Source organism: Capra hircus, chromosome 19 (genome assembly GCF_001704415.2).
Source record: "Capra hircus breed San Clemente chromosome 19, ASM170441v1, whole genome shotgun sequence".
Taxonomy (NCBI): Eukaryota; Metazoa; Chordata; class Mammalia; order Artiodactyla; family Bovidae; genus Capra; species Capra hircus.
Window position 1 is genome coordinate 24,803,811 of NC_030826.1, and position 12,427 is coordinate 24,816,237.

The window sequence follows — 12,427 nt, forward strand, 5'->3', positions numbered from 1 at the left end:
TTTTTAAAAATTTTTAATTGGAAGAAAATTGCTTCACGGTGTTGTGTTGGTTTCCGCTGTACATCAGTCATATATATCCCCTTCTTCTTCTCCTACTGTCTCTTGGTTCTCCCCATCCTTCTGTTTGCCCAGTGCCTAGATTGTGACAGTCTCTGTCCTGGGTTCTAGACATGACTTGCTATGGTCCCAGCTCTCAAGGGGCTCATGGTCCATTTGGTGCGGGGGTGGCGGGGAGGCAGGCACCTGTCCATCTGTCTGAGCTTCTCCCCAACAGACAGTCCTGGGGGTTGGCTGTGTGCCCAGCCCTGGGCTGGGGAGGGGGCTGGGCAAGAGCGAACCGTGCAGAAGCCATGGGACAAAAGAATGAGCTTGGGCTTTTGGTAATAGACCTGGTTTCAGACCTTGCCCCTGACAAGGTGTGCTGTCTAACAAGCTATGTGATTTCCCAGCGCCTCGGTTTCCTCATATGTAAGCTGGGGATGATAACCCTGGATAATCATGGGTAGGAGGGCTAGAAATACCCCTTGTAGAATCGCACACAGTGCCTGGAACTCAGCAGGAACCAGCAACTAGGGGCTTTTTGCTCCTGGCCACAGGGATCCAAGGAGTTCATATCCATGTCCCTGTGTCTTCTCTGTAGAATAAGTTGATCCTAGTGTGACAAGCGCTAAAACAAGAATGGACTTGGGAGAGTGGGGGCCATGCACTTTCCCCCTTTTGGGAGGGGGAGAAATCAAGGGAGACTTCCCAGAAGAGGAGGCATCTAAACTAGTTTTGAAGGAATGGCAAGAATTAATTCAGCCAACAAAACTGCACCAGGGTAAGAAGAGGTAGCAGGTTTAGTTAGGGGGGCCATAGGTAGATTGGGGTGGCTAGAGAAAGGGGGTAGGGGTTGATGCCCTGAGAAGTGAGGCTGGAGGGTGATGTTGGCAGGGCTGAAGCTACAGCCCCATGGCCTGATGAAGCCAGGGGAGGCACCAGTGATGGTGATTATGTGAGAGAGGGCTGTGATCAGCTCAAAAAGCTACAGGCCCGGGCTCAGGACTGGGAATGGGCTGTGAGGTGGAGAAGTGAGTGTGGGTGGCTCCCCAAACTCAGCCATGCCACCCATAGCCTCTGATGGAACTTGAGGCCTCTGAGTCTGAGTTAGGGGCACTTCGGAGGTCCCACTTGATGGCTCTGCCATCCACAGACCCAGGATTGGCCCCTGGTTTCCGCCTTCGAGGTAAAGTCGCAGCCCGCCCCGGTTATTAAGTCGTTAGCTGGGTCTCACACAGCCTCTTCATTATGGGTAATTATGGTGAATCCTCTCTGGGTATTAACAAGGAGGAGCCCAGCTGCTCTTGACTGACAGGCTGCTAGAACAGGAAATCGCTGGGCATCCCAGCCCTGGTTTTTGGGTCGGGGGGACGGTGGCATCTTCTGCAGCACCGGCCACTGGACGGGACCTTCATTCTGTGTTTGGAGATTCCACTTTCAACCATTTCCCTGTGACTTTGAACTTGCGGCTTAACCTTCTGTGCCTTTGTTTCCTCATCTATCCGGTGGGATGATAGTACCAACCATCCAGGGTTGTGGGAGGGCTAAATTGATAAAGCACTTAATGCTCAGTAATAGGAACCACTGGAGAAGGAAATGGAAACCCACTCCAGTTTTCTTGCCTGGAGAATCCCATGGACAGAGGAGCCTGTAGGTGGGCTACAGTCTATGGGGTCGCAGTGTCGGACAGAACTGAGACTAAACAACAACAAAACGACAGTATGAACCACCATCATTTTAGATGCTGGCATCAGCGTCATCGTGTTGAATTGTTCTAGGAGTTCCCGGAAGGCAGGCTCTGGTCCCTTCCTCTGTCCCCTGAGTGGGGAGCTCCAGAGAGAGGCCCTGTCTCCCCTCTTCCTTCCCAGTGCAGATGTGCAGTGGGTAGGGGGCTCTGGCCTGTGGTCCGGCCTCCTGTTGTCCTGAGATAAGCTGAGGCAGAGGCCCTGGGGCCTGTCGGGGCAGAGGGTTGTGCTTACCCAGGAGCCCTGGTAGAGGGCTAGGTGAGGTCAGAGGGGGCCAGGACGTTGCTGGCCTCCATACAGCCAAGGCCCTGTCTGTCCACAGCTGTCAATCATTTCTAATTGGCCTAGTTACCAACCCCGTTGACACTCCTAGTGGGAGTGCAGAGGTGGCTGGAAGTTGGGTGAAGGGCAGACATGGCTTCAAGGGCTCCCATTCCCCCAAGAAAGCAGGCCCGGAGCCCCGCCTGGTTCCCTCTGCATCTTGGCTCCTCATTGGAAAATTGGGGGTCCTATTATACTCCCGAGGACAGCTGGGGGGACGTGTTTGTGCACATGGGCAGGTGAGCAAGTGTAAGCATTGCCTGCGTGCTCTCACCACCCTCTCCTTGGTCAGAGGGCTTTCCCTGCAGCTTTCAGAGGCTGCCTATCCACTCTCTGGGTTGTGGGCTTCGGGGTCTCCCCTGAGGGCAGGGTCCACCTCTGGGGTTCCAGCACCTAGTCTGGGGCTGGGCTGCAGGTGGGCAAGAGGCCCAGGCTGGCAGTAGGAGGCTTGGCTGCCCTAGGTGGGCTGAGTGATCATGGAGGAGCCTCGCTTGTCTGCTCCTCGGACCCCCCACTGGCTGAGTGCAGGGTTAAACACCGCAGGATGGACGCTTGGCCTCCATGGCCCCCGGTGGCCTGGCTAAACTGGGCAGGGTGGAGTACTCTAGTTGGGGCCAGGCTGGGCCCGGAGGGGTGGAAAGAGGACTGGGCAGAGGCTGAGGGTCACCTGGCTGGGGCAGAGAAGTGTGGGTGCCCTGGGCTCCGGCGTCTCCAATAACCACCCTCTGTCTTCTCCTCCCAGGTGTTCTTCTGGATATCCAGCAACACTTTGGGGTCAAGGACCGTGGCGCCGGTTTGCTGCAGTCAGGTGAGGCCTGTCTCCCATCCTGGTCCCCCCACCTGGCTTTCTACCCAGTGGGGATTCCCTGCCCATCTCTTCCGCGGTCCTGACTTGCTGGAAAGAATGTGAGCTTCGTGTCCAACGTCCCACCTTGTCACTCACATAAGGCACCACTTCTCCCAGCCTCTGCTTCTATTCTTGTAAAACAAACAGCACCTGCCCTCAGGGCTGTGGGTAAGAATGTAGGCACCTGGGAATCACCTCTCAGATGCCAAAGCAGGAAATTCTAGCTGGTCAGCCTCAGAGCAGTTTGCAGATCTAGGGCAGAAGCCTGAGAAACCTGGGTCCCAGACGAGACCTGGGTCTGAGGTTCTCTGCCCCTCTCGCCTGGGATCCTGGCCTTGGGACTGATGGGGAGGCAGGGCCCATCCTCCCTGGGCCAGGGCAGCCTGGCAGGTGATTATGCAGTTATTCCAGCCTCTCTGCCCCTCCCTCCAGGGTCCATGTCAACCTTGCACCTGCCCAGTGGCCCTGTTGGACCTGAGCTCCTGGCCCTCCCATGGGCTGTGGCCCTGCTGGCCGTGCCCTCAGCAGGACCCCCAGGCCGGGGCAGAGACTCGGAGCAATGTTACATCCTAGGGCTTGTCCTGACCCGGCCCTGACCTTGCTGTGTGGCCGGTTCCCTTGGCCCTGGTTTCCTCGGGCTGTGAGGCCCAGTTAGATGTGGGGGAGAAGGTCTGTGGTCTGCATTCCAGTCTGGGAACCCCGTCCCCTCCCGGGCTCTCTGGGGAGGCAGGGGTGGAGCGAGCTGGCTCCATCCAGGAACCTGCCTGACCTGTCTGGGTGGCATTCCAGCATGCCCAGTGCCAGGCCTCCTTGAGCCATAATGAGCCATAGCCACTCAGCCACGCTCCGTTTCTCACTTCCCAGGTGGGGTCTTCTGGGCTTAGAGAAAAGGCAGATGAATAGCTCCAGGGTTCAGTCCTAATAGGTGAGAATGGACAGAGCTGGGACTGGGGCAAGTCTGTGGGGCCCAGCTTCTCCTAAGGGCATCCAGATGCCCCCTGCCTTTGCAGACATCACCTCCCAAGCCCCTCTGTGGGCTCCTTGCCCCCTCCCTGCCCTTGCTTGGCCTCCTCTGGCTGGGTCAGAGCAAGTCATCCTGCCCTGGGGCCTGGGACAGGTTCCTCCAGCCTCTTGGGCTCCGGGCAATGCACTGACCAGCACTTACAGCCTGGGAGACGGGGGAGACTGAGGTCAAGCCCAATGGGAGTGTGGGAGGGAGCAGGCTGTCAAGCTGGTGAGGGAAGGGCAGGAGGGAGCCTCGTTGCCCATCCTCCTCCCTCCAGAGCCCCTGAGTCACTGGGGACTCAGCCCAAGCCTCATCCCCTTCCAGGTTGCTGACTGATCTTCCCCCGCTCCCGCCTCCTCCATTCAACCCCCCATTGATGGAGGTCAGGGCCAGGGCATCCACCCAGGGAGAGGGTGGGAGGGCTGCAAGGTCGTGGCTTTGCCACAGTTATGCCCTGGGCTGTGCCTTTCTTGGTTAAGAGAGAAGTCACGGCAGCCCCTACTTATCCCTGGTCACCTGGCTGGAGGTGGACAGACCATCCACAGCATCATCTTCTTTGATTCGTCCTCCGCCAAGCTCCCTTTGGTCGGCTTCACTTTCAGGATGGAAGCATAGAGGTCAAGAGAGGGGAAGTGACTTGCTTAAGGTCTCATGGTGAGAGAGTAGCAGGCCTGGCATTGGAACTTCTGCGTATGGGGTTCTCTTGGCTTGGGAGGGGACACAGACACTCACTGGATTGGTGAGGCTTGTCCCAGGCGTCAGAGTGTCTGGCATTTCAACATTCTTGGGGTGAGTGCCTCTAGGCCATGCTGAGCATTTCCAGTACTCTCCAAGACCCTCTAGTTTTCGGCCTGTGGTCCTCATCCCACCCCCCACCCTGGGCACCAGCTGGGAGGGCTCCCCAGAGTGTCCTTGCCCTTCTGGCCAAGAAGCCAGGTGGGCTGGACCAGAAAGTGACTCAGTGGGCTACCAGGCAAATCATCTAATTGGCCTGGGCCCCAGGCACCTGTCTCTTCCCCAAGCACTGATAAGGTCGGAGCCAGGTGGAGGGCGCCAGCCAGGTGTTGGTGCTTGCCCAGATCAAAGGGCCAGGATTGAGGGCTGGGTTGCCTGCTTATTTGTGGGCACCAGGGGCTTCTGGGCCAGGAGACAGGGTTGGGGGGCAGGGGCAGAGAGTTCGGCCTGGGCCTGCCCGTGCTGTTTCCCCTGGGGACCAGAGCATGAAGGCTGGTTTGGGAAGAGCCTACTTTTGGCAGCCCCCTTGCATATTGCTGCCAGCTCTGAGCCGGCCCTTCAGCTGCAGCAGCCATAGCTCAGCCTCTGGGAAAGCCCGCAGCAGAAGTACAGCTCTTGAGTCTTGCTGTCTTGGGAAGTCAAGAGTCCCCATAGCCTATACCTAAAGGGGCAGCTGTTGCTAAACCTACTGCTCAGCAGACCCTGCGCTAGGCTCTGCCTTGGACTCAGTCCTTGCATGCAGGAAGATTCCTTGTATTGATGGGAACAGAAGACGTATTTAGTCCCCACCCAGCGGAGACTGTGGGAGCCTGGGGTGGTGGTGGTTGTAGCAGAGAGCGTGGACCTAGCTGTGTCTGGTGGCAGGTCAAGACTTCCCCAAGGAGAGTACATTTGAGTGAGGCTTTGAAGGATGAATTGGAGTTTGCTCAGGGGAAAGCAGGGCTTCCCAGGTGCCACAGTGGTAAAGAATCTGCCTGCCCATGCAGGAGACGTAGGAGACTTGGGTTTGATCCCTGGGTCAGGAAGATCCCCTGGAGGAGGGATGCAACCCACTCCAGTATTCTTGCCTGGAGAATTCCATGGGCAGAGAAGCCTGGCTGGTTATAGTCTGTGGGGCCTTTAAAGAGCAGGACGTGACTGAGTGCACACACACACAGGGGAAAGGACTTCAGTTAGCTTGGTGATCTGTCAGAGTTTCCCCCTTCCCAGCTGGATAAAATATGTCAGGAAAACATATTTAAATGACATAGCTGAGTTTGAAAGCTAAAGCTAGCAGGGACATTTCCAGGTGATAGAATCAAAGAGTTGAACTCAGAAACAGGAGAGGGAGCTGGTACCAAAGCCAAGCGGGGACCAGCATATGTCTTAGAAGCTTGTTACAGTATTTTTAATGTAAACATTTTTATCACAAAGACTTTCAGATATACACAAATCATAGAATAATGTAACAGGTTTCCATAGATCTATCACCCAGATTCATCAAAGGATGACTAGTCTGGACCAGTTTCCAGACTTGGGGGTATTCTTTACTTTGAAGATTGTGCAGAGCAGATTTGGGTCCCTGAGTTTTTAGTTGATCACCTGGGGTTTCCCTGATTTCAAGCTATATACCCAGGCTGATGGACAGTTTTTCCATCCGTGAAAAGACATCGCTTCCTTGGTTCAGCATTTTAGCAGGGAGCCAAGTCTAGCTCGTGCTTTGTACAGGCCTGGGAATTCCACCCACCTCCACAGACAAGCATCTGTTTTCAGGAATCCCAGCAGAAATAAATTCCAAACTGCTCCTTAGGGAAGCTGTCATGACCCAGGACTTGCACAGGACACAGGTGACAGTTCCCACTGAAGACAAACCCAAATTCAAAATGAAACAGAGCATACAGGGAAACCCACATTTGTGGGAGAGAGTCCACCAGCTCCGAAAATGGGGAAACCCACTCCTAAAGAATTAGAACAGACTCATTTGAAAGGACTTTACGTTAGGTATGTTGAACACTCGAAGCTCTAAAGAAAGAGTAGAATTTATAGGACTGGAATAGCACATTATTTAAAAAAAAAAAAAAAGAGTAAGGAGATGTTTAAAAGCCCTAAATTCAAAATTCTGGAGTGAAGAATATAAGTATTAAAATGAAAAATAATTAGATGAGTTAGCAAGTAGACTAGACCCAGTTGAAGAGAAAATAAGTGAACGAGAAGCTGGATCTGAGGACACTGGCATAAATGCAACTCGGGAGCGGGGAGTGAGAGTGAGGGCTGTGCTGTTGCTGGCTCTGGTGTGAATTTTGTCATGGGGAGAGCTAAGGTGAGGGGCTGGGGACAGCAGGCGGGGTCTTATGGTGTGGAGCATCTGGGTTTTGTCTGGAGGCAGCAGGGAGCCAGAGAAGATAGCAGAGCAGGGCTGGTTTCTGCAGGGTATGTGCATCAGGAGGGTCACGCTGGGGCTGAGTGTGGGAGCGGATGGCGGGGGAAGCTGGGAGGCAACTCAGCACTGGGGTTTGTGGCATCACGTGGAAGGGCTAGGATTCGGGGGCAGGGGTGCAGGGACAGAGGAAGGGCCAGCTCAGACTGAAACCAGACGGTGTCTTTGCTTTGGGACTGAGTCTCCCTCCCCACTTTGCTCCCTCCCCACTTCAGCCAGCCTGGCAATATCCTCCAGCTTTGGCAAAGACTCAGGTTCTGCAGGCAAAGTTGCGCAGCCCCCGTGGCTGTCCCCCCACGGCCCTCCTGTCTGAAGGGATGCTGGAGAACCTCTCTTCCCAAGGCCTCAGTGGCCAGCCTAGGGTCTAAGACTAAGCAAAGTCTAAAAGAGGTGTAGTTCCCCTCCTTCCTTCCTTGAGTGTGGTGGGTGTCCAGGCACCGATGTGGGGTGGTGGGTGCTGATCTGGGTCCTCCTGGTCATCTTAGCCGGCCTGGGCCTCCATCCTCCATATCCCATGGGCAGGCATAGCCTGACTCCCGCAGCTCTGTGCCTGCCCGAGCTCCTTCCCTGCCCACAGGATGTGGAGGATGGCGAGTCTCCTTCCAATAATAAGTTGGTCGGATCCGGATTTTGTAAAAATAACCCCGGTCCAGCCCAGGCTGAGGTGGGGCTGGACACGTGCTCCAAGGCCACGGTGTGGGAGCCCAGGGCTCCCCCAGTGCAGACCTCACCCGCTTCTGCTCCAGGACTACCTTCTCAGCAGCCCCAGGGGGTGGGGTGTGGGGGTGGTGGTGGTAGAGGGGTTCCTGGGGCTGTCTGCCAGGGCTCAGAGCTCTCAGTGGGGGTTGCTCCAAGCTGTGGGTGCTGGCTTCCTCAGCAGGCCCACTGGGAGAAGGCTTTCAGCCAGCACCACAAGAGGTGGAGGGCGCCTTAGGGACGCTCTCAAGCCCTGATGACTTCCTGTTGGCCCTGCGAGGAGGAGGTGGGACTTCCTGGCGGTCCAGTGGTGAAGACTGCACTAACACCGCAGAGGATACAGGTTCTGTCCCCAGGGACCTAGATCCCACAAGCATGCGTGCGTGCGTGCTCAATTGTGTCCGACTCTGTGACCCCATGGACTGTAGCCCGCCAGGCTCATCTGTCCATGGGATTCTCCAGGCAAGAATACTAGAGCGGGTTGCTCTTTCCTCCTCCAGGGGATCTTCCCAATCCAGGAGTAGAACCTGAGTCTCTTGCATTGGCAGGTGGACTCTTTACCACTGTGCTATTCAGGAAGCCAGTGCTGGGAGGCAAAAAAATTAAAAAGTGGGAAGAGGGCTTCGCCCATCTTGCAGAGGAAGCAGCGAGGCTCCGACCCAGCTTCTTCTGGTGAGCCAGGGGCTCCGACTCCTCCCACACCACCCTCCGAGGCCCTGCCCCCTGCCCTGGCTCCCTGCCTGGGGCTCCATTGTCTAGGACCTGTGGGCTCAGCACATGTGAGCTGATGGAGGGCTTCCCCACGCCCTGACCACAGGATGTCCTCGTGCTGGGAAAGCCATCCCTACCGAGACCAGGGGTGGGGCAGCCACTCTGCCCAGAAAGCTCTCCTCGAATAAACAAAGACTAGGGGGTTGGCGGTGGTGGGCCCGGGAAGCTTCTAGCCTCGGCTGGTCTTTATTTTCATCAGAGCTTCCTGCTGGCCAGAGAAGGCTCTGGCCCTTTCCTGGGACATGGGTCACCTGTCCAGGCCTTTGCCCATGCTGTTCCTCCCATCGGGAATTTGTTTTCCTCTGGTCCCTACCTGGTTGTGTTCAGGCCTCTCTGCTGGCCTGTGCCATCCCCGAGGGCCAGGAGAGGTCCTTTCTCTTGTCTGCCCTGAGCAGAAGGGGAGGGCTCTCAAGATGAATTGAGTCTTCCTGCTGACCTTGGACTCCCCTGTCCCCAAGGGGAAGGCCCTGAGGAACAAGGGAGGCCAAGGTCAAGAGGGTTGCTGTGTCATCTTGAGCAATTTCCTCCACCTTCCAGTGGCTCCAGCTATAAAATGGGACTCGGTGCCCTTTGGCAGGATGAGGGTGGGGAAAGGGCGTGGCTGCTCCAACAGGAGTCCACCTGCAGTCCTGGGTGCCTCGGGCCGCCCAGACGAGCATGCACGAAACCAGTGGGGAAAGTGCCAGAGGGGCTGCCTCCCGGTTCTGCTGTGGACAGGAGGGTAGGGTTGGACCAGGACGGCGGGATGTTGGGCTGAGGCCTGACCCACCTCCTTCAGCCTCTGCACCCATCCAGTGGGGGCTTGTCTAGTGCTGCGGATCTCCCACTGCCCACTCACTAACCGCCAGACCCGGTCCTAGGGGTTACGGCCTGGTCCCCGTCCCCATCCCCTGCTGCTCCCTCCATCACCTTCCCAGCCTGCAGCCTCTTGCATCTTCCTGCTGTCCCTGACACACCCTGAACTTTCTCTTACCTTTGGAACATCAGCTGGGATCTTCTGCCTTCCCGGCCTGGCAGTCTGTAGTGTGATTTAGAGCAAGGACTTTGGAGTCAAGTTGGAGTATAAATTCTGGCTCAGCCACACACTAGCTGTGTGATGTCACTCATTTAAGCCTCTATTGTGTCTTCTGTGAGATGAAGATGATAAAATCAGATTGTGCTTATGTCCAGGGTACATCCCTGGGCCTTGCCTAGAATAAATGCTCCATAAATGGTAACTGCAGTTATTATTAATGGTCAGCATTATGGCTCATTAACAGTCATACGATTTGTAACTGATCTAGTATTCTTGATTTTAAGTGTTATCATCACCACAGTAAATTCATATGGAGCCTTCAATGCCCAACTCTGGCATCACTGTCTCCAGGAAGCCTCCCTTCACTGTCTTGGCAGAATTTAGCCCTACTTGCTGGTTCCTTGGCATTTTAACTCTTTAAGCTGGTCAACCCACAGATGAGGTCTACTCCCTGGTTGGACAGCGGGGGCAACTCCTACTCTGATTTTTCTTCTGCCCACTCCCCACCTTGCAGACACAGGCATAGAGGGAACGATTCTTCCTTTTCCCCTAACATGTGGAGTCCTCAGGAGACTGCAGTCTCTTTCCTACCTGTATTCTGCTCTGATCTCAGGCAGATCCTGGGAGACAGGCCCAGCAGGAACAATTCTTTTTCTGGATACAAGGAAATAACTTCTACCTTGACCGATCTAAACAAGGGCCCTTTGTTGACCAAGGTTGACCCACTCTGGGCAGGGCGTGGCACTAAGCACTTTACAAGCACTATCTCAGTAGTGCCCAGAGCAAGCCGGGAGTTGCTATTTTTATCTTCATTTCACAGATGAGGAAGTTGGCACGCCGGAGGTGGCTTAGACTCCTGAGAGTTGATTGTTAAATTTTCAGGAATTGTGTGAGCTAGTTGTTAAGCACAGACCGTTGTTAAAAACTAAATTACATCAACTTACAATTAAACAGCATATTAAAAACAAAGGTAATAAACACTCAAGATTCATCACTTCCTAATTATTTTACTGCCTTGTACTTATTATCTACGTCCTTTAAGTTATTTATGTCTGTTGAATCTGGATGGTAGACTCATATACAGCTCTCCGTGACTGCGTATCTCTTCTCAATTCTGATTAGTGACATCATGTTGGGAGCTTGAAATCAGGCCACACTGGGAGTATTTGCACCCTGCAAACTGGCAACACTACTCATCAGGGCCCGCCTCCCCCTGCCTTTTAGAGAGACAGTTGCTAAACATTTATCGGCATACCACGGAATGAGGAACAGAGAGGTTGTGACCTGCCCAAGGTCACCCCGCTGGCAAGGAACCCAGCTGAATTCGAGCCTGGGCAGTGTGTCTGGAGTCCAGATTCTTGCACCTCTCTGCCGTGCTGATTCTGCAGCAGGCCCCCATCACCCAGTTGGGATTACAAAGTATCCTCACACCCATACACACTCTCTGTCTTCCTCTGGAGGATAAGAGAGAGTCACGCGGCCCCAGCCTGCCCTCCTCCCTCCGTCTGTCTCTTCTCCTAGGGGCGCAGGCCTGTGAGGGACCAGACAGCCCCTGTGAACGTCCAGCGTGGCGGTCAGAGGCCACCCTGTCTGCTCACCCGGGCTTTGTCTGGCCATCTGCCCGTCAGCTGCGGGTCTGCCTTCCAGGAGGAGGAATCAGGGGCTGCCTCTCCGCATGACCTGGTGCCTCCCCTGCCTTGCTGGCCTCTTCATCCCACCTGGGACCCCCAAGGCCCCTCCCATCCCGCTAGAGCCATCCCCATGGGGTCCTCTAAGACTGCTGTGCTCTTGTTCTGGAAGAGCAAAACCAGGTCACCTCACGCCTCTGCTCAGCATCCTCTGGTGTGTTCCTCTCTCACTAGAAGCCACAGTCACCTCAGTGGGCCACAAGGCCTTGCCCCATCTGGCCTTTCCTCCAGGTCCCTCTACATCAGCTACTCTGGTCTCTCTGTTGTTCCACAAATACACTAAGCCCACTTCTGCCCCAGGACCTTTCGGTTTGTTCTCAATCTAATATCTGCATCATTCATCTCCTCATCTCATCTCCTCCAGATCTTTGTTGAAATGTCACCTTCTCTGACCTTTTTAAAATGTTTACGCTTGTATTCTTTCTCTTACACGCTTTTCCTATCTCCCTTTTCTGCCCTTTCCCCCTCCTTAGCACCTGTCACCACCTGACATACTATATTTTTAATTTTATTTTCTGTTTCTCACTAGATTGAAAACTTCAAGAGGCCAGGAAGTTTTGCCTTTGTTGAACGGATGAAAGGATGGATGAATGAGCGAGTTATTGAATGAATGAATGAAATGGCAATGTTCCTAACTGTCAGGAAAGCCTCTGTAGCTCACTGGGAGTTAGGGTGGCTGTGTGGTCAGGCCAGCATGAAACCTGGGTTTCCAGGTTCAGTTCTGCCCTCTTTTGCTGTGTGGCCTTGGGCGCGTTCCTTTCCCTCTCTGAACCTCTTTTTTCAAAAATAATAAGGAGAGTGGTGTGGCAAAGTATAAGGAAGACTGGCTCGAGTCAGGCAGATAGGAGGTCAAATCCCACTGGGACATTTACTGCCAGTGGGGCTCTGGGCAAGTCACTTCTCTCTGAGTGTGTGAGAGAGAGAAGTAAGATGGGACGGGGGTCAGAAGGACACACAAGATGGGATGTGGTGAACCCCTAGAACAGACCCTGGTGCATGAAAGTGTCCAATGAATAAATCTTAACTTTTGAAAAGTGAAAGTCACTCAGTTGTGTCTGACTCTCTGCCACCCCATGGACTATAGTCCATGGAATTCTCCAGGCTAGAATACTGGAGTGGGTAGCTGTTCCCTTCTCCAAGGATTGAAC

General features: G+C 54.6%; 1 protein-coding gene across 2 annotated transcripts in view; it reads left to right on the forward strand.

The window, feature by feature from the left end:
* SPNS2 (sphingolipid transporter 2) overlaps positions 1-12,427 on the forward strand; it is a 37,761-nt gene that overhangs the window by 12,873 nt on the left and 12,461 nt on the right. For both annotated transcript variants that reach the window (XR_001919689.1, XM_018064443.1), the window contains exon 2: positions 2,848-2,913. Coding sequence is in view for 1 of the 2 variants with exons in the window: in XM_018064443.1 (XP_017919932.1) it covers positions 2,848-2,913 (66 nt within the window). In the remaining variant the exon portion in view is untranslated. The remainder of the gene's footprint in view (positions 1-2,847; positions 2,914-12,427) is intronic.